This window comes from Neopsephotus bourkii, unplaced genomic scaffold, assembly GCF_033783945.1.
Source record: "Neopsephotus bourkii isolate Nb327-2 ecotype Australia unplaced genomic scaffold, CSIRO-AGI_Nbou_v1 NB_1589, whole genome shotgun sequence".
In the NCBI taxonomy this organism is placed as follows: domain Eukaryota; kingdom Metazoa; phylum Chordata; class Aves; order Psittaciformes; family Psittacidae; genus Neopsephotus; species Neopsephotus bourkii.
In genome coordinates this window covers 6432134-6458253 of record NW_026902065.1, presented here as the reverse complement: position 1 = coordinate 6458253, position 26120 = coordinate 6432134, and the positions used below count along the sequence as shown (strand labels likewise).

Genomic DNA, 26120 nt, shown 5'->3' with positions numbered 1-26120 from the left:
AAGAAGGAAATCATTATGACAGCAGGAAATACTAAAATTTAGAGATACACAAGGAAATGCATTTACAATGTCTGTTGCTCTATTAATAGATAAAAATGGAGCAATAGAATAAATGCAAGGGAAATGAAAAAGCAAGAGCATTCTGTCACTAACAAGCTTATGCACTGACGAGCAGCTTGAGTCCAGGTCTTGAAATAGTACATTAGACCATAATGTTTTCAAATTTCTTCTGAGGATTAGATAAATGGCGTATACCGTTAACTCTTACAGGTCTCCAGTACTCTATATAAAGAAGCTGTGCTCAGGGTGAAAAAGCAGGTGAACTATTAAACAGGAAAACTACTGCTGGTTCACAATGTCAATGAGCTGTAAATCACCAGGTACACCAGGAAATTAAAACTATGCTTCTGCCATTTTTGTGTTCTTATTCATTAGTGGATCCACTCTTATCAGACACTAGGAATGGACTAGACAGGCTAGATATATCTTTTGTATTACATATTTGCCCATTTTTATGGCTTTCTTGTAACCTCCTTTACTAAGAAATGACACATCAAGGAGATGGAAGAGAATTTATTAATGACAGTATATTTGACAGCCACTATACTGGATTAAAAAGATCTTGGCTGGAGCCAACGATGATGTAGGTTGATACCTAACTAGTCACTCTGCACTCCAAGTGAACATATTTCAGTGACATGCTTCCAGGTTCAAATCTCCTTACATCTCCATTTGCTATAATCCTTACTATTCCCCATCTGGAACTTTCTTGAATACTACTTACAGTATTGTCCAAATTTTTTTCTGATTGTGTAACTGCATACAAATCTAGTGCCAGAAGAAAACAGATCTTTGTTTCTCTTGTAGTCCAAAATAATATTCCTAATTCAGACCTACATGATGATCTTTCTCCTTTCAGTCTCTTTAGACTCTTTTTATTTTTTTTTCCCATTCCTTGTGCAACCCTGCCAGTGCAATTATCACCTCATTTGGAGTATGCTTTTGGATTTCAGTACCAACACAACCATACTTTAGAGGGATATTTATACCACCCAGGTCTAAGTGCCTAAGGTGGTCAAGTTATTAACCAGCTAGTAACTGAAAACTCCCTCTTTTATCTGTGGGAAAAGATCTTTCAGTCTTCTTCAGAACAAGTATATTACCACAACCTACAACTCTTGCTACTTAAGCTGTGAGTTTTCTACATATAGAAGCTCCCAGCTGTGCTGAAGTCCATACCATGCTACCAAATTGTTTTTAGTGGTAACCCAAGACATTATGGGTTCAAGCCTTTAAAACATAATACAATCTCCTCTTCTACAACGTAAGAGTCAAGAGAGAGAAGCTCATCTTCACAGAAACCATATATCGTTCTTTAAGCCAACACATACTTTTCCAGAGGTGAAGCCTTACACGGTTATGTGAATAAATTGCAAAGACTTGCAATAGTTCCATTTCATTGAGCAAGATTCATTTCACAAATAATTCAACACAGGCTTAACTTCTGCCAGCCCCAACTAAAGCAACTAAATGAACAAGCACTTGATGTCTAGGGGTCAGCAATGTTTGAGCAATATCAAAGTTTAATTTTTATAAAGTAAATTTTCTCCACCACAGCTTGTGTTAAAAAACAGCTAACTAGCTTTAGTCTCATTTTTAATATGCTCTTAGTATCTATACAACAGATCTTACCTTGATCTTCTGAAGAGACCGGTGACCTGGAATAAAACAACAAAGTCCAGTCAATCTTTTGGTTTGAAAAGGCCACAATTAAGTTCAACTGTCACTGTGGGGGATAGGATATGGAGGAATTTAAAGGTTTTATTTTAGGTTTTATTCTTTATTCCTTAGAAGAGAGGGTAGAAGGCATTTGATGAGAAAAAAGAAGAAAAGGGCAGACACCTACTCCAGCAGCATGCTCTGCAGACCAGAGTGGCAGTCTGGAGTCACATCCAAAAGGCAGCTGTCAGCTGCACTATTTAGTATTCATGCCAAAAGTGTCTGTAGGTACTTGGCAAAAAACTGATCTACTACTGTTACTGTTGGAAATAGCTGACATTACTGGTAAGAAAGTCCTGATCCTCCTGATATTGTTGAAGTGACCATAATTAAGTGTGGGCCAGGAGAAAACCTCACAACTAGGATGGCTGAGGAAATTACAGCTTCACGGGAACTCACAGTCATTAAGGTGGCCGCTTTTCTTGCTACAATTCAATGTAGTGCCCAGCGTAAAACACTAGTCGCAATCATGGCAGCTCATGCTATCTTCACAAAAGCAACAAAAGCAGACACAAAAAACCCCAACAAACAAACCCCACCACCTTCCCGCCGAAAAACAAAACCAAACAAACAAAATAACAAGAAGAGCAAAAAAAAAAACAAAAAAAAAAAACATAGCAAAACAACCAAACTAAAACCAACCAAACAAAAAAGTTTGGACAGATGTAATTACAGCAAAAACAAACAAACAAAAAAAAACAACAAAAAAACCAAACATAAGAACAGCAACATAAAGTTACAGGGCTCCCTAACCAGTGGCTTAAGCTTCTGATAATACACCAAGAGTGGGGGATTATAAAACATAGAGAACCTCTCAGTGCACCCAGCAATGAGCAGAAGAACCCCACTGAATTCCAGGGACTTGTGTCATAGTTCCCATTACTAAGGATCACACTCCTCATCGTTTTGGTCAGCACCCACAATAAAGTAATATAAAGAGCTGTAAAATATCGTCTCTCCATTTACCCCTTTGCTGCAGTACCTTGACTTAGCAAAACCGGGGCTAATTGTACAGCCAAATCTGTGCCTTGGTTGTTCAGACTAGATTGACAGCGCACAATGAATTGGACAGTTGCCCCAGCACCTCTCCAGCAAGGATTCTCAACTGCATATATAGCCTTCCCACCCAGGTAACAGTGAGTTTGCTCCTGTGGTGAAAGGGTCAATCCATGCTTCTTTTCAATGTTACAGTTAATTTTGCACCAGTGTACAAAAATAACAAATTACCAAAGATTTAAAAACGTTAGTGTTGCCAGCAAACAGATCAAAGCTGACATGAAAAGCAGTCACGGAGGGGTGAAGGGAAAAGAAAGAACAAAGGGTAAAAGAACACATGTATATTTAACTGAGTCAGCTGGAGATGAGGTCTGGACCAGGGGAAAGAAGGGTTAGAAACCCTGTATTTAGAGGAATAAAGGAGCTAAGGAAGGAGTCATGATCTCATTCCATAACAGAGGTCTGAAAATTAAGGTTGAGGGATTATAGAAGTTCAGAAGCAGATATGCAAATATGTAGGTGCAAACAGGAAAGATGGAAAGAAAAGAAGGAAACTTTCCTAATGAGGTATGCAAATTTTTAGGTTTAAAAAGAGAGAGAGATTTGCAGAGAAAGAGAGGAAAGAGTTACAGCACAGCTGGAGCAATGGTCACTGTGAAAGGAAAAAATGTGATTGCCTAATTAAGATTCTGACTGTGCAAGAAGCCAATGTGTCTGTATGGATCAGAATTAATTAATCCCCTACTCCCATTAAATCCTCTGATTGCTGCTGAACATCCTAGGCATGTATCCGGCTCTGCTGCCAACCAGGCCAGCTCTGCCCTTATTCTTCAGCCATGACTGTGGAAATACAATAGGAATACAGGTAACCCAGAGGATTAGTAGGCATCACTAGGACTCCGTACCACTGCTTCGATCAGTTAGTTAGAGGTCTTCCTCCATAACCCCCAGCAGAAGCTCTCCTGAAGGTCAAAATAGACAGTGTTTCCTACAAGGTTAAAGAATGTAGAATGGCCCATATCAAGAGATGTAAATTTTTAGGTACTTAAAAATATTTTTACAGACAAGAGTCATGCCAGGTTCGTTAGCTCATGTATCCTGACTCTCTGCCCATTGACAATGCAGTATCCCACAGCATCAGTAGAATTTATTCCTTTGTTTTGTTTCTTAATTGAACAGTTTCATCACCTTTCCAATCATTATTTGAAACAATAAAATAAACAATAAAGATTATCCTACAATTTGGCTCTTCTTTGTGCCTGGCAAAACAGATGTTATTATTTCCTTAAAGCATCAACAACAGAAGATATACTATTACTGCCTTCTCGATTGAAACATTGAAAGGAAGGGATGAAAATTATGAAAATGCATATTAAGTAACCCAAATTAGTATGTATTTTCCAAAATACTACTGTCATATACCTTTGTTTTATGCCTTCAAAACAGTGGTTAAAAACGAAAGAAATCTAACAGATACCATCGTTGCTAGTGGGAGTGTTAGCATTTGAAAGCCTTCATCAAGCATCTTTTGAAATCGTGGAGCCTGGTATCCTGAGGAAATAAGGTTTATATAATTGCAGCATCTTGATATGTACATATGCACCTCTGCCTCATCCTAATAAAGTTTGAGCTTGTTGGCTCATTTCACCTACTGTTAACAGAGAGGCTGGAGACCCAATTCCTGCTTTCCCAAGGAAACACAATAGCATAAGCTCAAACTTTCTGCATAGCTGAGAAGCCATAAAGAGAGGTTTTGAATATTTCAGCCACAGGAAAGCCTCAATGGGAGCTTCTACTATTGCAGATACCTAAGCTACAAACACAATAAACTAGGTTTCTTTTGTTCTATTATTGACATAAAATATTTTGGCAAAGAGGACTTTCAACATTCTCCTGCAATTTCAGGCCATACATTTTAGCAGGGGGGAGGTTTTCCAAACCGTTCAAGTACGGGCCTAGGTACACCAAGGGAAATCTTTCTTGTAACTATAATGTAAGAAAATACGGCTGCTGAAAAGTCCACGCTAATAATGTTGGGCATTTTATGCATTGTCTGTTTTACCCCATGCTTATGACAGGCTCTAAGGGAGGAAGGAAAGCAAGTCTAATGACCTGCTCCAAACACATGCACATTCCACAGGCACAGGAGACTTTCCTGATAGGAGGGGAAAAAATCAAGTGGATGCTCATATTTCCGGTCACACGTCTTTCTCTCAGGTCTGTAAGAAGTGTGAGGGATATGCTGTGGCAGCACTGGTCATGAGATGGGTGTCCTGAGGAGGGAGGATTCTCAGCTGCTAACATCTACATGGTAAAGATCTATCTAGCACCTGTCAGCTGCCCTCCTTGTATGATTCTAGCTGTGTGTTTGACTGTCAATAAAGAAGCAAGTCATCTCACAATGTCCAGGACTGAAAAAAAGTAGAGACAAGTCAGAGATATTTCAGAAGAACTAATGTACTGTGAAGATCTGTGGTCCCACCTGGGCCAAAACACTTGGCCAAGTGAAGTCTTGAAGAGGTTTTCATTTGGTTAAACAAAACAAAAACCCCAAACCATCAGGAAAAGTTTTGGACACTGCAATATCCTGTTCTTAGCCATTTCAGAACAGAATAGATGATTTTTTATATGAGCTGTTAGCTTTTTCTGGTTTTCTCTTGGTGTAAAATTAACTTGTAGAAAGGCTCATCACCTCCCCAAGACAGTAAAGACAGGCCAAATTGTCTATGACTGACTACACTTCCAGAATCATGAGATAAAAGTAGCTCTTCTACAAACAACACTTTTCCCATGCATAAACGTAAAAAGAAAACCCAATTTCAAGTATTTTCACAAAAGATATTAATCTGACTTTTATACTGCCCTGGTTTGACAGGTGCTTTATGAAGAGCTATTGAATGACTAGTTAAAGTGAAGACAAATATTACTATGGTGACAGGGAAGGGGATCAGAAGGGAGGAGAAAGGAAAATATGTTATCACCTCCATTTGCCTTTTGCGTTGTTCATACTCCTCCTTTCTCTATAGTTCCTGTAGTAATGTTATCCTGTTGCAGGGTTGCAAGCTCTACTCAGAGCTGAAACAGAACTTGCAAGCCTCAGACTGAAAGAGGAAGCTCTGCATTGCCCATTCCTCCACTCCATATGCAAGCAAAGCAGTACCTTTTATGCATAACACAAAATGTGAAAAGATTTCCTGGGAAATGAGGTAGTCATACTTAGAAATGCATGAAAAAAAGCCATAATAATAATGTAAGCAATATCATACATTCACTAGACGCTTCCAGCAAATTGGAAGACTTATGATACTGAAGGCGTGAGACATGCCCACCTAGCACAGCACTGTGCCTCAGAGTTAATGGCCTGATCCAAAGCTCACTGAATTTTTTCCAGTCACTCTTATAGGCTTTGGATCAATTGCTGGCAAAAAATCTAACCCTCCAAAATAGCCAAGACAGGCTTCAATATCATACAAGCCTTCCCCAAAGAGCAAAATACTCACAGCTGTTTCCAAGTGCACTCTCCGATGTGCAAGCAATAGATTTATTCAGCACTGGAAGGGTGGAAGAGGGAATACTCATTTCTAAGGAAGGAAGGGCAAGGACTGTCACAATTTCAAGCCTAGTCAACCGAGGCTTAGGAACCTCAAGAAATACAACCAGCCTCCAGCAGATGAATTCTAAAAAAAATTTCAGCAAATGGGTACATTACTCATGAAGACAAAAGCCTCTGGAGAAACAAAGCCGGAGCTGATGTAAAGCAGCTATTTTAATCAATAAACCTGTAGCAGAAACCATCTGCACCAGGCCTATTTAAAACCAGGCATTTACAATTTAAAGGCCAAATAACAATCTGCGTGCAGCAATTCTGCTGGGTTTTATGACCATTCCATTTTTTCCCTGCTTAAGCAATGTATTTCTGCAAACTTTCTAATTTAGTCTGACAACAGCTGCCTGTGACAAGGGGAGGGGAAAAGCTTTCATATTAAACCCATTCCTTCTCATTTTGCAGATAGATCTATTCGGAATCAAAAGTGGCATCCCTATTGGGATTTATTCACATATTCCTTGGTTGTAATTGAAGAAAATTATTAGAATATTAAGTGTTTTTAAAATAAAGGTGAGGAAAAGCCCCATTTCAGCAGTCTCTATCAATGTCTCTGCTAGCAGGAGTCACCTGCAGCCACAGCTGCAGGATGTGCCTTGTATCTTACTGGCAGAAAGGCAGAACTGCTTGTTTTCTTGGTCCATCAGCATCTCTTACTTGGAGGCACCCAGTAAGAGTTAAACATAATGCCCAGCCAGGGCATCACCATTTGCTGCTATGGCACCTGATAAAAAATAAAAGCTTAAGAATTACTGAGAGGTTCCCCACATTTCTACTTCGACCCTATACATTCCCAATTCAGAGTGACCTTGACAGGCTAGAGAAGTGGGCTAACAGCAGCCTAGCAAGTTCAACAAAGGGACACGCAAAGTCCTGCACCTCAGGAGGAATAAACCCATGCAATAAGACAGGCTGAAGGCCTAACAGTTGGAAAACAGCTTTGCAGAAAAGGATGCAGGGTGTTAGCAGAGTACAAGTTGTCCATCAGTCAGCATAGCTCTCTGCAACAGCGAAGGCCAATGGTATACTGGCCTGTATTTGCAAGAGCACAGCCATAAGGTAGATGCAAGTGATTTTTACCCTCTACTGAGTGCTTGTGAGACTTGAGAACAAGGCAGACATTGACACCTGGACAGAGTTCCACAAAGCTGCAGAGATGGTAAGGCATATGAGGAGGGGCTGAGGGGCCTGATTTAGTTCAGTGAGAAGAGAAAGCTCAGGGAAAATCTTATTGCTGCCTTCAACTACCTAATGGGAAGGTATAAAGAAGACAGAGCCAGAGTCTGAAGAAAGAAGAGTTGAAGAAGAGGAGAAGCAAGAGTAACAAGTTATGATATGTTACTTCATTCAGAGTGGCTATTAGGAAAAAAAATCACCATGTGGATAATCAAACATAAGAACAGCGAGACTGTGGAATCTCCAGCTTTGCAGATATTCAAAATTCATCTGGAAAAGTCTCTGAACAACTTCATCTAGTTGGACCTGTTTTGCACAGAGGTTTGCATTAGATGACCTTCATAAGCCCTTCCCAACCTAAATTTTTCTACAATTCTGTGAATATCTCTACAAAGTTTTCTGCTTTTACTATCCCAGCTTTCCTGTCATCCTTTACTTTGAAGTATTTCTCATGGACAATGGCCATACTGTCTCACACATGTGGGAAAATGCTGACCAGCAATGCTCCCTGAATCTAAAAAATCCCATTCAAGTTGTTTATTATTTTGCAGAAATATGTTTGGACATGTCCTGTTGATTTGTGACAACACACTATAGAGCCTGATTTCTTCTAATTCTGCTGAACCAAAGATGAGTACTTTTTCTACCATCTCTGTAACTTCTTTCAGCAGCCTCAAGCCTCTGCCACATAAACCACTGCCTCAGCTTCTTCAACAAGCAGTCCAATATACAGGAATGTAGCTCAGTGCTTCTTAGGAGAATAAGAGCAATATTCCTCAGATATATTCCTTTCCGTGTCTCAAGCACGTCTGTGTCCCTTGTATTGTTCGATATTGTCTCTTATATTGTTCCTTATATTGTTCTCATTATTGTCTAACCTTTTATCTCTTACCATTTCTCTGTCCACTGTACAATGTTTTGAATGAAGGCTTGGGACACCACAATGCAGCTATAGCTGAAGTTGTACTGACACCCAGAGGAGTTGCCTCGGAATTGCTGCTTAACAAGGGAATAAAAGATTTTCTTGCAAAATCAGCTGTAAACCCAAACATACTTAATAATGATTTAAAAAGAAGGAGGATGAGAGAAAAATGTTTTAACACATTCTTCTTGAAAAAGATAGTTCTACCTTGGAATCTAAGTCAAAACATGACCTAAGAAAGCTGGCTTGTTACTTATTTGAAAAACAAAGTATTTCAAAATGACCAGCAGGATCACTTTAGGGTGATTGTGGGTTGCTTGTTGTTGGGTTTTTTTTTTTAAATACTTAGTCTCTCTCTTTCTTATCACCACATGACATCAAAATATCTCAGGGGAATACAAGGAATTCATTTTGAAGAGGGCCTGATGCAACCTTCTTTGAAATGTTGTTCTTCCATTTCCAGATTTGAATTAAATCTGCAAACTCCTCATTGACCTGCCTGTCAACTGCTTGACAAATCAGGGGGTCAAAAGGCAAAACAGAAAGGCAGTAGCTGATATGAGTGTAATCCTAAAAGAAATAATGAAAGATCTAGCCACACCATGTAATATTTTGGTGGATGTCCAAGCACTGGATGCTATTTGAAACAACTCTTTATTAAGAAGACCTGGAACAGGAACTAAAGGGGTTAGGTATATGCACTTTCTTAATATTCTACATTAAATTAAGAAAAACCAAATAACAAAGTTAGGTGCAATCAGGTAATAAATTACCTGGCCTTTTTCCTCAACAGTGGATCTGTTTTACTTTTTCCAGGAAAAGATTAACCCAGAGGTCTTTTTACTATGACTTTAATTTTCTATTTAACCCAGAGAAAGTAATTATTTTAGTAACCACAAAGCCATGTCAGCCACACTGCAAACACGTCAGTTACACTCTGATTCATAGGATGCATCCCCATTTGGCCCTCAGGCTAGATAGACTCATAGAATAGTTTAGGTTGGAAGCAACCCGGCTGCTTGGTGCCTTGAGATACCATCAAAATAATCTTAGGCCAGTTTGGGTTTCTAAACAATCTAGAAGCTACCCTAAGTGGTGTGTTTGTGACCACAAAACAAACCGCTCACTCCTGATAAATAGCCTTTAGTGGTTTTAGGGAAAGACAGATTGAATCACAGGAATTCCTCAGAAGTAGAATCCTGCAATTATGTTCATAGACGAGTGGCCTGATCTTCACAAGTGCTAAGCACTAAGCAACCCTTGCTTGTCATTTAAAAAAAAATACGTAAAAAAACAGAAAGATCACCTCAGTTAATATGCATAACACACAGTGCTAGACAGAGCAGAACTGCTGAGATCTTTACACTCTTGCTTTGAAGTGATTCACGGAGAACAAAACTTGTGACCGGAGTTTCACGTATGGTTCTGTGCTGCACTTTTAGACGCCTGGCACAGAAATGAGAATCTAGGAGTCAGGGTTACACTGGCTCCAAGCCATCTTTGGCTGATTTCAGTTCTTGGTATAACTTAAGCCAGGTCCATCTGTCCCTGCTTGCCCATGGGCATCAACACTGCCAGGAACCTCAGCAAGGCTATGTGTCATGGCCCCCACTCCGCATGTATTTCCCTCCCTTGCACACACCTCTGTGCCAGCACTGCTAAATGCTCCTTCAGCTACTGAAGGAGCTACTGTCTCAGCTACTGAGGCAAAGCTGTGGGATTTAGTGCTCCTTTCCCAGCGCAGAGGAGCAGCAGGCAAGCAAGGACAACTTTTCTCCCTTCCCATTTGAAAACTTTTGAGCTTTCAGAAGTTTGTCTTCTCACACAAGAAATCCTTTGGCAGGCATTTTAAGAAGAGACAGTACCTCCTGTACCCTGACATATAAGTCTGAAGCCAGAGGACTAGGACACACACCCTGGACATGCAAGAGCAAGGGCAGCTCCCTGCAGAGTGACCACGTCAAGATGCACAACCTGGGAAATGTGCTTCCTGTCCCTCAGCAGTACTACATGAGCCAGAGAATCTCTCCTCAGCCCAAGAACATCAAACCCAGCTCATATTCATGGGTACTCTCTGTTTCAAGCAACATTTCCCAGAAGAAATAAACCTTAGATGCACACATCCGCCAAGTAAAAACAGCTCACCAATGTATTTTTCAAGCAGCCCTAGTGAAAAACCTTGCTTTTAATTCAATGAGTCAAGCAGAAGCTCATGTCAAAAATATTGTTCCCAGCCTCATCCGAACACTTGAACTTCGTGGGTCTAAAATACTAAACCACAAACTTCAAAAGATGACCTATTTTCACATGACTGTGCTTTGTTTCTAGTGTTTTGTTGCATGATATTTTGACACCCTAGTTTCCAGCCACAGCTGAAATCTGAACATGTAGCTATCTGAAGAACTGAAGTTAGCAAAGGTTTGACTTTTTGGAGTTTAATGATGTGAACTCAGGCAAAGTAGCACTTCCGTGTGATAGTCTAGAGCAGTTATTTTACCAAACTACATCTCTATTCTCTTTACAAGCATGTTAAAAAGAATTTAGGAATATGAACAGGGTATCAATACGTACAGTCTGAATGCATATTATGAGATGTCCTAGTGTGAAAGCTTGGACACACCGTGTATCCCAATGTGTGTTACATATGTACAGGACACTGTTTCATACCCACGTCCTGAAGCTTGTTAGTTTTGTCTTTGATAAGACAGCTTGGTACTGAGTGAGAGCACATTAAGAACCAGTCTCCTCTCTGAGCAGATGGCATCTCCTTATGGCAGGGACAGACCATGTGGACACAGGCTTGCTATTCCTGTGCAATATGCAGAAAGTGAGAATTGGGATGGTTTGGGTGTTTTTTTTCCTTACTTCAACTCTTACAAATAAGTAACAAGTACACGCAAATACAGACGTACATATTACCTAAAACTACAAGGTTCATTTCTCTCACTTTTATTGGACTACCATGCTGAAAGATATCCAGCCTATATTTATACTAGTGCTTAAGCAAGCCCAGAATACATTTTCTTTCAGTCAGTCATCCTACATCAGCCCAGTAAACCCAGCTAGCCCCTCTTCCAGTGCCTTTAATGTCACTGGGGGCCCTAGGTCTGCTGTTTCCACTCCATAAAGCTGAAGAGAGTGATGTTTCTATAGTGTCATCCTTGGCTCCCATGTCTCCTCTACCCTTCTCTGGCCAGGTGCAGTTACCATATGCCTGATGCTTGCACGAAAGCAGTCAGCCCTAAAGATTGAATCACCAAATGTCATTTTCTTTTACCTAGCCAAATGGAAAACAAGGATACAAGAAGTGACTGCCTTGATACATTCCCTTGCATTCTTTGCTGTAGAACTGCTTTATGTTTCAGTGCAGACTCTGCTTTTCAGTCAAAGGGCTAAAGTAAGCAAACAAGGATGGAAGCAAAGGGGAAAAAAAGATAAAGAAAGAATTGTAACAAGAAAAGAGAAAAAAGAATGAATTGTACTGTTTCATCAGCCTTGGTTATCAGCCAGAGGGTGGAAAGCAGATTTATAGCTGTTATGGTAAACCATTTAAAGAAAACCAAGGCACTCAGCTATCTGTACTCTGTCCACATCAATATTATCCTTTAAACATACTCCAACAACAACAAAAAAAAAAAAAAAAGAAAAACCATCAACAAAAAACCCTTACATTCCACACATAAAACTCTTTTTCCTCCTGTTATTGACTGGAACTATTCATAAATCATTGTCAAGGTAGCTGGTAGTTGACTTTTTCAGCATCCAGGTAGGAAGGTCCCTTTGCCAAGCACATGCATATTCTCTTGCTTGAAATCACCCCAAGTTGAAGAGGAGAGCTGGACTGCTTGCATTTCCCTTTTGGAAATCAGGATGCCAGTCAAGAAGCAAGATCTCTCTAAAGAAGCCAATTTGTAGTCTTATGGTGCGTGGGAGTGTTTTGAATGTCAGTATCTGCCAAAATAATTTGTCAGCAGGATGAATTTCTTCAGCTGCACATCAGGTGTTGAGATGCCACAAAAATCATCAAGAGCCCTCAGAATGAGGGCTCAGGGGCAGGTGGGTGGGAAAGAAGGAAACTAAAATTCCACCCAATCCTCTCTGGGGAGCTACATTCTGAATAATAAAATTATTTGGTAATAAGTACTGATGAGGAAAAAAACATCCTACAGGAAGCAGTATGGGATGTACTCTATTTCCGCCACATATTGAAGGGGAAGAAACACAAACCCATCTCATCAGATGTGCCTACTGTTGCTAAAGCCCCTTAGCAATTCAGCACCTCAACAGCAAAGGTTGGAGAATTAATTCTGGAGGAAAACAAACACTATTTGCATTGCACTTACATACACAAATAAGGCCATACATATGAAAAACTAAACCAAATTCTGGTTTCTTCCGTTTCCAATTACAGTTAACATGAGCAGAAGCAAAAGATGATGTGTTAACGCTCAGTAGTGTTGTGAGATGGGTTACTAGGATGTTTAAGTATCAATTACTGATGACTGGCAGAAATTTCAAGGAGGAAAAAACATTATTTTTCTACACCCCAGTTATATAGATAAGGCCAGATTTTGGCAGTGGTGACATAAAAATTCTGCTAATTAACAGGAGCAGAGGTGATTAAATAAGGTTTTCCATATATTCAGTCACTTAAAAGTGACACCAGAGGATTGCTGAAAGCTCATGTTAAACAGTTTCCAGAACCATCTGACTCTCACTGTTTGCAAAGGCCCTTAAGGACTGGTGGGTGCAATCACCATAGAGCCATGGCTCATCCCCTGATCTAACAGGGACCATATGTGGTAAGACTTTCTCTAGTTCAGCTTCCATATATTCAGACATCAGAGCAAAATGACAGGATCTTCCCATACTCAGAATCACCCCCAAGATGGTACCAACATATCTGAAGTAATGCAAATCCTCTTGAATCCTGAGTTAAGAACATCTGTTCTTGTGTTTACCTCACATACACAGTCTGTACATGACACACTTAAGATATACCAAAGACATATCTTATGAAGGCTAGTCTTTGAAAAGATATTTTGGTGCCAACATTCCTCTCCATCCCCTGTGATTTTAGCATTATTTTCCTCTTTAAACTGTGTTCTTTTTTTTCTGTAATTGAGTCAAGATGTGTCTATTAATCCAGGAGTCCCTTCTCCTGGCTATGACAGGGGTGAACATCACTAGAATTAGAGACATTGGTTGGGGAAAGCGGACATGGATTAAGTGACAATGTGGGAGAGGCTCAAATTTAACTTGCGAATTAATATTTATCCAGGTAAAAGTCTTACTTACAGGTTCATGACAAATGATTTGGTAAGTTCATGTGTGTTCTGTGTCTAGAGATGCACTTGAGTTTGCTGCACAAAATTGTAAAAGCTGGACACTCAAATTAACTTCCAAATAGTAACAGATACCAGCAGCAGTAGCTGTCCTTCAAGAAACTTTTGAAATCCCACAGGTTGCAAAGCAGCACAGAACACAAAGCAAGGTTTTTCTTTGGTGCCAATATGGGGAAAGTATGAATTTCACTGGGAAGTATTGCTGTCTGCAGTACTACAGTCTCCAGATTGTTTTCACATTCAATGATTGCACCACAAAATAAAAATAAATATCCTGGGTTTGAGTAGTTTGTAGTGAACTGACTAGACAGACAAAACAAGAGTTTTAAAATATTTCTGAAAGGGCTTGATGGTAGAAACATAGGGATCTTACAAAGAAAATACACTTCTTTTTTTGCCAGCCAAACTCCACCATTTTAAAAAGCCTTTCTGTAGTTTGTCAGGCTGAAATTGTTTTCTTGATGGCAAGAAATGAAGCTTCAAGAAAACTTACTCAAGCAATACCAAAATTCTGCTAGTCTTTCATTGTTACCTTGTAAGTTTTTAAGGGAATGAGAAGGGCAGAATTACATCTTTAGATCCACAGGCACATATCCTCAAGGTAAATTTCCAAAGGAAACCAATAATTATTTCTTTATTCCTCACTGAAAAATCTCTAAAAACAATGAAGGAGGCTAAGATCTTGAAGTATCTGGAGTGATTTAATATCCACAACAGGAGCATAAAGTACATGAAACACCTTCTTTTACCACACCTGGGAACTAGAGCTGTCTTTGTCAAGAAAGTCTCTAAGAAATAAAGGTAGGAGAAGATTTAAGCAGCAAGAGAAGGAAAGATTTTCTAACAGCAGACAAATTGTAGTCTCTGCCTGGAATGTGCACAAGATTTTACATATTGTGACTGCATCACACTGACAATAGCGAGAGCTTTCAAAACACAGGACCAGACCCCACACTGAGATGCACCACTTTTGCCCACTCAGTCTCACTCAGGGAATTTACTTTCCTTAAAACAGCTTCTTATCTATTTGTTAGATTCTTCTTTCCTTTCTTTTCTTTCTTTCTCTTCTTTCTTTTCTTTCCTTTCTTCAAAGTACTTTCCCTATTTAAGCCGTGTTTACCTTTCCCTGAACCATTCTGTTCTCTTTACATCACTTTTCCTCCTCTTCAAGTTCACATCTTTCCTTTCACTAACACCCTCTCCATTTTAATATCACTGTCCTAGTGAGAGGTGAAGAGCTGCTTTAGGCAAATTTTCTCATGCTCCACTTTAAGGGAGTGAGAATGGTGCCTTGCAAGCTATTTGTGAAGGTATCTAAGACAACAGAAGAGAAAGAAAAGGAAGAGTTGAGCATAAACAGACACTAAATTTTGTTATGCTCTCATTTTCTTGTAAGGACTACACAGGAGCATACAGTGAAGGTGAGATGGTGATTTATGCCTTCTCTCAAATGAAAATTATTTGAAAGCAATCAGTACTCATGGAACCTCATCTGGGATTTTGAACAATGGAAAGTAATTTGTATAGCTTTACAAATAGCTGGTTAAAACATACACACTTCACTCTTGTGGCTTAATCTTAAAAAGGCAGCTTGAACTAGATTTGAACCAGGAAACTAATTCAGATTTTGCTATAAAACATACAAGGGCAGACTATCTGCCTATTTAAGAGCTGATGCTGTGTTTTCCAATGCACGTGTTTTGGGGAAACATTTTGATTTTCCAAGTTTCCACCAATCTGTGAAATTTTAAAGGTTCACTACCAATAGGCAGCATCTCCTCCCTAGCATGTCCAAATTCTCTTTATATTCTCTTGACTTTCGCTAGATGAGCATTCATTCTCCTTTCTGCATGCAAATTTGCAACCCTGATGCTCTTCTCACCTTGTACCATGCTAATATTTCTCTTGGGAAAATGAAAAAAATAAATAAATAACATAAAACCAAAGCCTAAACCACCCTGTAACATCTGCACTGATTTCCTGGAAAATGATCTGATTCTTGTAGCTGAGTTAAAACATTTGGCATTTAGCTGTTTTCTTCTTTCCTCTAAGTAACTAGGCTATTACTGCCTCGTAAAGCTGTGCCCGGGTGGTATTATTAGCTAATTAATGTCTATTTCATGTAAAAGGCTGCAGCTACCTTCCAGCCTCTACAGGCGTTTTTTTCTTCCTCTTCCTGACAGGACCAGATGGCATTTTGGCCAACCTTCACCCACCCTTCACAAGCCATGCATTCAACTCAGAGAATGAGACTAGCAGTTGGACAGATGCTAAAAAAGTGGTTCTTACAGCCCCAAATAATGCGAAAATTAATGACTTCAATTAAAAGATGTAGGTCAAACTTTTACCAACGTATAGTCATCTTTTCAATTTTGTATGCTGTTGTGGTTTTTATTTAATTTAATTTCTCAGCTTTCATTACATAACAGGGTGACAAAAATGTAACTAGGAAGAGAAATACCTGGCCAGCAATGAATGCTTACAGCAGGCAATGAGGGAATGTTCATCCCCATCTCACTGCACCATTTAATTGTAGGATAAATCAGGATGATGATCCAACTCATGTTCAAAGGAAGAATCCAAACACATTTTCAGTGGAAACAAACCAGAATACTTTGCTCTCTTCATGACCAAGCACCAGTAGTCCAAGTAATTGTCTTCCCATTGTTTTTCTTCCGTATGCACTGTTCAAACTGATTTGATGTCCCTATTAAGCTACCTGCCCCAGCTCCTGGTTGCTGCAACAAGGCACTGTTTCATGTCCTACCCACTCCACAAATCATTCACACATCAAAAAGCCATCAGAAATTGAGTAAAACATAAAATATCATTAATCAAAAGCCACCTGAAAATTGACTAACATGAAGCTTTCTTAATTAAAAACAAAAAGTAATTTTCTCTCAGAAAGACTCCTGCTTCAAAAGCATTACATACAAATTAATATTTACTCAAATAGGTTGTGATCAAAACTGACACTAAATATCATAATTATTTTTAGATCATTTATTTTTTCTCTTTTTTCATTGATTGAAATAATTTAACATATCTTTTTATTTGCATACTTTGTCTTTTTAGCTACACTCCTCCATTATCAGAGGTAGTTAAAAAGTGTTATTTATATATGTACACACACACATAAGTATACATAGTGATTTCAGAGACACTAGGGAGACTACAGCTATACTATGACCAGCATAATTTGCTACTAGCATCTGAGAAGGGTCACTTCCAATCTCTGTTTGGAGAAAAATGACCACTGAGAAAATAGCCCCTGTGGGTCAAATGATGACGTCTTCTCTCACAGCAAGTCCCCTGTCACTTGCCCTAGTGACAGGCTGTAGGATATTGCACTTTGAGATAGAAGTGTTGTACTGTATTTCAGACTAAATATAAAACACTGGACACTGATGACTCTCAAAAGATCCTTGAGAATTCTGTGTACAGGAGGAACTGTCCCCTCTGTGCTCTGCCATATTCTTTTTTTTTTTTTTTTTTTTGGAATTTTGCTAAAAACCTTTCTGCAAGTTTCACTTGAAAAATAATTTCTGAAGGGACAAACCTCGGTAAAGAACCTGTGAGCTGCCAAAATACAACAGTGCTTTCTAAGTTTTTCTTTAAAGTGATAGGTTAGAAAGATTTCTTAGATTGCAAAGCCAAGCACCCAGAAGCTTCGAAATGCCAGAGGTTTTGTCACCTGAGCATCATACTCCAGCACTATTGCACTCAAACATTTTGACAACCTTTAACCACATTGCCACCTGCTACTTTCTTCTACAGGACTCTTGTTTCAGTTAGAGACCTGCTTGATACCATTTTGTATATGCAATGCACAGAATCAAGGTTTATTTATTCTACCTGACCAAAACTGTGCAGAAACTGTGACATGATTAATTTTCTCTTAAGCATCTCTGACAGAGTCTCCCCACTGTATCCAAGTTTCTTGTGACCATGAAAGTTACCCTCACTCTACGGTGAGGATGCAATATTACCTGGATTCTGCAGCTGGGCAAAAGAGTGTCAGAAGGAAGGAAGTCACAAACTTCCCACTAATTTTAGTAAAACAACCTCAGGCACACAGAATGCTTGTTTCTTGGTTTCCAGCCCTCCACTCTCTTTCAAAGTCTTCTTGCAATGGCCTGGCAGGAATCCATTCTACTTTATAGTGGCCATACATAGAATAAGGAGCCCATTTTTACTGGTCATTTGTGGACAGCTTGTTGTAAATCTGCATCATTCAGAACTTCTGTGGGAGAACTTGAGGGGAGAAGCCAGCCCTCCAGAGTAGCATTCAACTGCCTTAACTGTAATAATACCTTGCTTTTTTACTGCAATCCCCTGCCTCATTTACTATACACTTTCCAGCCTGGCAGTAAGCAAGGCAGTGTCTAAACTTCAGAGCTTGCCTCCAGGTTCGGGACAGAAGCAGCCACAGACTCTTTCCACCATGTCCCTTACCGTCTCGCTCACCTCTTACCTATCTACAATCCGTGTCCTCCTGTATCAGATGAGTATCAGACGAGAATGTGATTTCCCAGACATCTGTATGTCCCCTGTGCTCCCAATTGTCAGCTCCCATCCCCTAACTCTGCTCCCCAAGTTCCTGCACACACTCTCTTTCTGCTTCTACTCCTTTCACTTTTTCAAATCACTTCTCGCACTACAGAGGTGATAACACCTCCATGAGCATGTGCAAACAGAAACTTTTGAAAGCAGAGCTTTTGAACCTGAGGTGTCTCTGAAGCACGTGAACAACCTCATAAGCAGGGCAAACTCAGGGCTACTTAAGACAGCAAAGGCATCTCCCTGGTACTATGGTGACACTTTATTAAATGTCAAGCCTCCAAAACTTCATTCCAATGTTCATTCCTCTACCAGCACGAAAATGCCTCAGGATACAGCTGCTGGATTTTTCTTTATTTTTTTTTAATTTCAAGCAGCACATTTCCCACAGATCTGGTCTTCAGAAACAATGAGCTTTTGTCTAAGTTTTAACTAAAAGAAAGAGAGAAAGAATCAGTCAAAGACTGAATCTTACCATGAAAAATTTCAGGCAAAACAATTAAAGCTTAGAGAAGCTATAAAGAAAACAATTCGTTATAGTAGGCAGTGACAGGTATATTTACTCTGAGCAGTGCTACTGACTTTGCTTGCAATTAATAAATCTACCAAAAATAATTGTTCCAGCCAAACAAACATTTCCAGTTGCAATGATGCAAACAAAAACATTCCTCTTATCAATTAAGTTAGTCCACATGTTGTCACCACCTCTCCACACTGCCTAAAAGTGTCTAAGCATCATTTTTCTCCCAGCTTTGCCAGCTCCAATTTGCAGGCCCGACGTTCCAGTCTGTGGAAAACAGAACCTGAATTCACCATCCTTCACATTACAGAGCACTAAAAAAAGAACTGATCCAGAATCACTCAGGGTAATGGGAGAAAACTATGTGAGTGTCTCTTGGCAGTACAATGAGGATCACCATTTCTTGCCATAACATCTCCTCCTGCTGCCAGCAGTTTCCAGTTTGCTGTGAAGTTCTAGGCTGTAGCCAAACAGCTACACAGTCTCCCATCCACACTGCGTCTGCAGTGGAGCTGTACTCAGCAAGCACCTTGCAGCCCCCTTTCCACACACACCCGAGACAGAAAGACAAACTGAAACAAGGACCACATGGTCACTATTTATGATTTTTCTATAGTAAATGTTAAAACCCATCCATAGGGATTCAAGTACAGTAGAACTAGAAGCATAAAGCAGAAGTGATATATATAATTATAGATTATGTGAAAAAAAAACCCAAAAACACTAGAAATTTTCAAAGCCAACAGTAGGGTTCAGACAAGTGCCTCCCATCTAAACTTTGATAGAGCTTTTACGGATCAACGTAAAAACTTTACGGATCAACTTTGAAAATCTAAAGCAAAAGGACCAAAAAGCTGAGAACCACTTCTGAAATAGGCAAGAAGAATGACTCTTACACAAATCTGAACATGGCAAACATGCTTGTGGTGGTAGAAATCTCTTACAGGTAGGAAATAGCAGCAAGAAAACCACTGTTTAGACATACTACACCAGCAGTGGTATTTCTGATTCAAGATTATATAAAAACTATTGCCTACATCTCTTAAAGTAAGCAGCAATTGTAGAGTCTTCTGCTTTGTCACATTGCGTCAGAGCTACCTTAAGGATGAGTGCTTTGGTCTTTTTCATAGCCATTTGCTATGAAGGTTCCTTTAGCTGAATCTTCACCATCCAAAATAACATATTTACTTTTGGAAACTTGGATCTAGGTTTATTAAGAGTGCAGGGTGCCACAGGGAAAAATAAAACCAAGAACATATAATAATGGAGAAATACAAAGAAACAGAAGAGAAGAGCAAAAGAGAAACAGCAAGAGGACTTCCATAATTTCAGCATGTTCACACAATCCATTAAGCTTAAAGCAGCCATTAGAAGTTGTCTGTGGTAATGGTGACAGTGCATCATTAGGAAGAGAAATGCAGAGGGTTCTTACTGCAGCATATGTGTCTGGTTGGTGCCCTTTTGTTTGTCCGGTACGTCGTAGTGTGGGGAAATCTTGCCAAGGCCACTGTCGCTCAGCATCCTCTTTCGGACTGCAGGGTTCCACCGATCTGATATTCTAGGGAGGGAAGAAGGAAGGAAGAAAAACATTTGCACCTCAAAAATTACCTTGTGTGCTCCACTTTGAAGCTGTCTTATGCTTACTGGCACCCAGCACTTTTCAGCCCATAGCAAGCTAAAAGAGCTCAATTCACTGTGAGCACAAGACTTACTAAAGACAAATAGGACCGTTCCTTGTCTGCCCAGATGATGAGAAGAAACAGACACTTTATTATCATGCTTAGGTAGAAAGGGCTTCAGGGCTTTATACAGTATTATCAGAGCCCTGACAATGCAGAGAAGGGGTTTGTAATTCAATGGATACAGATTTATGGTGGAGCACAGTCAGGGAGTATGAGAAGATCAAAAGGTACTGAAGTGCGTTAGTCCTGCTGTGTGTTCTAGGATATCTAATGAAATAGATGCTATTCCACTGTCCTTCTCTCATTACCATGGCTGTATCTGATCCTTTCAGCTCTCCTCCTAAGATCTGCCCTCACACATCTCCCAGTCCTTCAGAAGAGGGAACTAGAAAAGACATGTCCAACTCTAATATACCTGTGGAAAGCTAGATCCAAGCACCACTCACCCAGAGGCCTGCTCCACTACCAGATCAGGCATTCCTGGTGGTGTCCCCACCTGCTGTGACATTACCATCTCTGGGTCCAGAATAAAAATCTCGTCCTGCGAAATTTCCGTCACAAAGTGCAAATGTTCCTGTTGAAGTGATAGAAGGAACAAGTAATGAGCCTTTATCATCCCTGGTCTCTCAGAGCACCCAGGTGGCTATAAGAAAGTTGGGTTCACATTAGGATCTCTGAAGAGTATTCATGGGACTCTGTGTATTTATATAAGTGCACACACATGCACTCACACTAAAACCAATGCCACCACAGTCACCAATAAATACTCCAGCGATTTCAGGCCAAACAAGATTCCCAACCATCAAACTTCACACTCACAGCAACACTTAAAAGGCTGCTACTTGGTGGCTCTTTGTCATGCAGCTGGAAACTGGAAGCCTACCCATAAAGCCAAAGTCTGCATTGCAAAACGAAGATGAACACCTAATGTTTGTTCTCCTATGATGGCTGACAGAAATTTTCACTGTCTGGGGATATTCTCCCAGACTTCCACTGCTTTTATGACTTCCACTGCTTTTATATTCTGGTTTCACCTCTCCATTACCAAAGATTTCTCTCTCAATTCCTCTCTTTTTTTTTTTTTTTGGTATTGACACTGAAGGCTCGTTGTCCTTCAAAAAACACCAAGTGTGAGTAGGCTTGTCTATGTAGGCAAAACTTTCCATCATTTGTGCACTGGGACTATCACACAGTATTGATCTTTTCCATCACAGAAACACAGGGCAAATGAGTGGGAGGGAAAGATGACCATTTGTACAAAGCCAAGTATTGAAGAAATGCAGAATAAGCCAAACAGAGTCACATCCTCCAGTTTAACCTGTAGCAGCACCTTCTGCATCCTTGTTTTCCAAATGTTAAAGCGCAACTTTATCAAAGCATTTATATCACTGTGCAAACAAGTCCCATGGTGGCTACATGCAGACACTGAACCTGGGACATCTGAACTAAAGCCACAGCTCTTTCTGCTTGAACTAAAACCCCAGCTGCTCTTGCTAGGAAACAGTCATATGTTCATGTGATTCAGAAACAGCTTACACGGTTCTCAGGGGAACCAGACACAAATGACCACTGTGCTAAATCAACAGTTTGCACTTAATACTGAGCCACTAACTGCCCTGTTCAGGGTACAAACCAGAAACACCAAAAACTGCAAAATTTTCAAAGTGTTTTTTAGAAAATACATTCAGACTGTCAGATCTATACCACAGGTTTCAATCCAGCAGAGCTACACTCTGTTTTGGGGTTCTTTGGGAATATTTGATATAGCTGTGATTATAATTCTCAGCTTGCAACATCACCTTAATTTTCACATTACACGTACAGGATCAAGACATCTGGTGACTAAAAGCATCATTGAAAAGATAAACTCAAATACCCTGGTGCAACATAGATGCTCCTGGTAAGATTCGATAAGGATAACAAATGTAGAACATTCTGATCTGTACATCAGATTGGTAGTAATAGAAGGGCAGATTGACAGCAGATATAAAACTTCAATGAAACAATGTGAATTACATCAACAGCAAAATGGTTCAGAATTTTTTCTCTACTTTTCCTCAGTCATCAGTAGCATTTTATAATGCACAAGAGGAATAGCATATAATTCATTTTAAGCTGCATTTGACATAGCTTTAAAAAATCCCTATAGAAAAGGTAACTGAATAAAGATTTACCTGAGATCTGTCAATGCGGTAAAAACGATCAGCAGAAGTTGCTGCAAGACAGAGAAACAACAAAACTGCAGTGAAGAAAATAGCCTGAGCAGAACTCCATGGACAAGATGGGCTGAATTAATATCACTACCACTAAGACAACATCTGTGTTAGTGAAGTCACAATGGTTTCACAAGGACATAATCTGATTCATTCATTAAGTTCATGTTCTTACACTTTAAATGGTGAATTTAAAGGTTAGGCTTAACAAAACATTTTTCAGTGAAATTATTAACTTGAAATTGGTATTTTAAAAATATATAAAATGTATTTCAGGATTATAAGAAGAATTGATTACATTAAAATATGTGACAGGAAACATTGCATTGTTTTGATGAGAATGTAGAAAGCATATAGAACCATAGAATCATAGAATAGTTAGGGTGGGAAAGGACCTTAAAATCATCAAGTTGCAGCCCCCTTGCCATGGGCAGGGACACCTCGCACTAAACCATATCACCCAAGGCCTCAGCCAATGAAATCAATGGGTCTAATAGGATTAATTCCAATTTTTGCATCTAAAGAACAGTGATGTGCTTGAAAGTTCTTTGTATATAAATGCATGTATATAAATGCATGACCACAGATATTCATCCTGAATTACCAATGCACGCAAGGAAAATGTGTGCTTCTCACAAAAACTCACATGAAAATAGGGTAGATTCACTAAATAATAACCTAATGTGAATCTTATCACTGCCATATAATTTACGTTACTAAACCAAAAGCATTTTTTCACCTACAGTGTTCTTCATCACATGTGATTTTTTTGTTTGTTTGTTTCCGCTTTGCATTTAGCTTGGCCAGTAAAATCAGGTTCATTCACTCTGGAGTTTTAACACAAGAGCACAGTGATGTAGCATTGTAGGTTTTGGCACTGCAAGGGAATATCAAATCCCTAAAGACAAAACCTGAATGTATCTATCCACCCAGATTTCTCTAAAACCCAAACAGATTCTCAGGATCTTTTTTTATCGATTTTCCTTATGAGACACAAAGAAGAGTGACTAGAAATTGACAAGGAGAAATTGTTTTTGTTTAAAACAATAGCAAATTCCGTTTTCCCACACTGAAGCTTTTGCAAAAGCAGATGCTTTTAGCTGCTAATTTCAGTGCTCTGGAGCCTGATGTAAAGCCCAGATAAGCTGTCTGCTTTGTCAAAGTCTGGGTGAAATACAAGTGCAGCTCTTCAGGGAGTTACATCAAGCACAGCCTTACAGGAAAAGGGAGGTACATTTCTATCACCTAAACACTATAGTACTTTAAAGAGAAATAATAACACAGCTTTATCAGCTGCAGCACATTGCCACAAACATCTGCACTCTGACTTCAGACAATGCCATGCAGTAAGTGCTGCTCATCACAGCAGAGATGCTAAACCCTAAACCTCTAATCAGCAAAATATGTCTCCTTGGGGTGACAAAGCTACAGCAGACATTTTGTTTGTTAGATGAAGGGCCTGTTTTATTTTTCAGGGGGGAAAAGGGGGTTCTTAGCTCCTTTTTCACCTACTCAGTGTAACAAGCAGAAACAGTTACTCTGCCATAGTAATACTCTTAGATGCACTATCCATGTGCACACCAGAAGCAAGCAGTATGCTAGGCACGAGAAATGGAACATATACTTACCATCTAGGAAGCACCATCTAGGAGAGAGCCTCTGAACAGAAAGTACCCTGGGGAAAGAGCTTTCCTGGTCCTGGATAAGGCAGAGAAATTACATTAAAAAAAAAAAAAAAACAAAAAAAAAAACTTTTTTTTTCCTCTAAAAAGGACTGTTTTCTAGTCTCTGCTTTTCTTTTCATTTTGCTCTACTGATATTGGACAATGTGCAAAACCTAGATAACCCAAACCTACTGGATTTGCTTCTCACTGACATCAGGGTTTGGCTGTAATATACAAAAGAGTAAACTGATATGGTTAGTTTCAGACACATCCTCAGCTATCCCCTTCCCTTCAGCTCAAAATGCCAAAAAGCTCCGCATCAAAACCAGCTTTCTCAGCTGACTACAGCCCCACTTATCTGTGGGGACACAGGAGCAGAGAGAGGTGAAAGAAGTCAAAGACACACATCACTATTACACAGCCGTGAACTTCAATATATTTGCTGCTTCTGTGTCTGTCACCTTCCTTTATTCTACCTCCATTTTTTTTACACTCCCTCCTCTACTGATCTTCCACTTAAAGCAGTTATCCACTCTGCCTGTCTCTGGTGTGTTTCAAATTCACATAAAAGTAAAAAAACCACATTATCTTCTACAGCCAGAATATAAAGAGTGCAGACCTGGGGACCACCACTAGCCAAACAGACAGATATCCTGCATCAATGTGTTCTTATTCTGGCTAAGAACACCTCCTCCTTGAGAACCAACAGACATTACCTGAGGAACCAAACCAAATGAGTGGGGAGGAACAAAGACCTTCTTCCTGACCTGTACTCACCAAGGAGTCAAACAGCTGCCCCTTGCTTATTCAGCTCTCACTGAGCTGGAGAGGTAAAAGGGATCTCAGAAAGCAGAGGGTGGTCATGGCTCTGCTCCATGCTTCCAGTGAATGGTCAGCCAACTTCTGAAAGCCACTGGGACATTACTTTTAAACACAGATAGATCTGCACAGGGCTAAGCACAACGGCATGGATCTCAGGCACACATTCAAAATCTGTATAGAGCCAGATTCTATCCTTATTTGCATCTTAGGCAGTAAAATCAGCACATCTGCTAATGATGTAAGTTCAGGCACAAACTGGCTCAAGTTTAAACTTTACTCCTCCTTCAGACAGCAGATCACAGAGTGGTATACCAAACCACAAGGCAAGAAAATAAAAAGAAGCAATGGGGAGGAAAGGTACCTTTGAAAAAAGTATTGCTGAGTACAGAAAGCCCATGGGCATAGATTGGTGGAAACAGACCAGAATACAATGATATCTCACTAGGGCATCTCAGAATACACACAGGAGCCCAGCACCTTTCCTGACAGCACTATGCAGGACAAACAACTGTTGTATTGGGAATTTCACAGCTATATCAGGTCAGTAGTTGTTTGAAGGTCCAGTGCCAGAAATTAAAGCTGGCTGAAAGAGTGAGTTCTAAAAAGAGATTTCAAGCAATAATGGGATTTCAGAGAGAAGGGACAACTAGCTATGAATAGAATCATAGAATCATAGAATAGTTAGGGTTGGAAAGGACCTTAAGATCATCAAGTTCCAAGCCCCCTACCATGGGCAGGGTCACCTCGCTCTAAACCATATCACCCAAGGCCTCGTCCAACCTGGCCTTGAACACTGCCAGGGATGGAGCATTCACAACCTCCTGGCATAACAGAAAT

The 26120-nt window shown here is 39.8% G+C and overlaps 1 protein-coding gene across 5 annotated transcripts in view; it reads right to left on the bottom strand.

Moving 5' to 3' along the window:
- Window positions 1-26120, bottom strand: part of DGKI (diacylglycerol kinase iota) — a 208261-nt gene that overhangs the window by 29164 nt on the left and 152977 nt on the right. For all 5 annotated transcript variants that reach the window (XM_061372000.1, XM_061372002.1, XM_061372001.1 and 2 more), the window contains 5 exons: window positions 24426-24495; window positions 22759-22799; window positions 21031-21158; window positions 20335-20460; window positions 1693-1718 (listed from right to left, as the gene is read on the bottom strand). In XM_061372000.1, the coding sequence (XP_061227984.1) occupies window positions 1693-1718; window positions 20335-20460; window positions 21031-21158; window positions 22759-22799; window positions 24426-24495 (391 nt within the window). The remainder of the gene's footprint in view (window positions 1-1692; window positions 1719-20334; window positions 20461-21030; window positions 21159-22758; window positions 22800-24425; window positions 24496-26120) is intronic.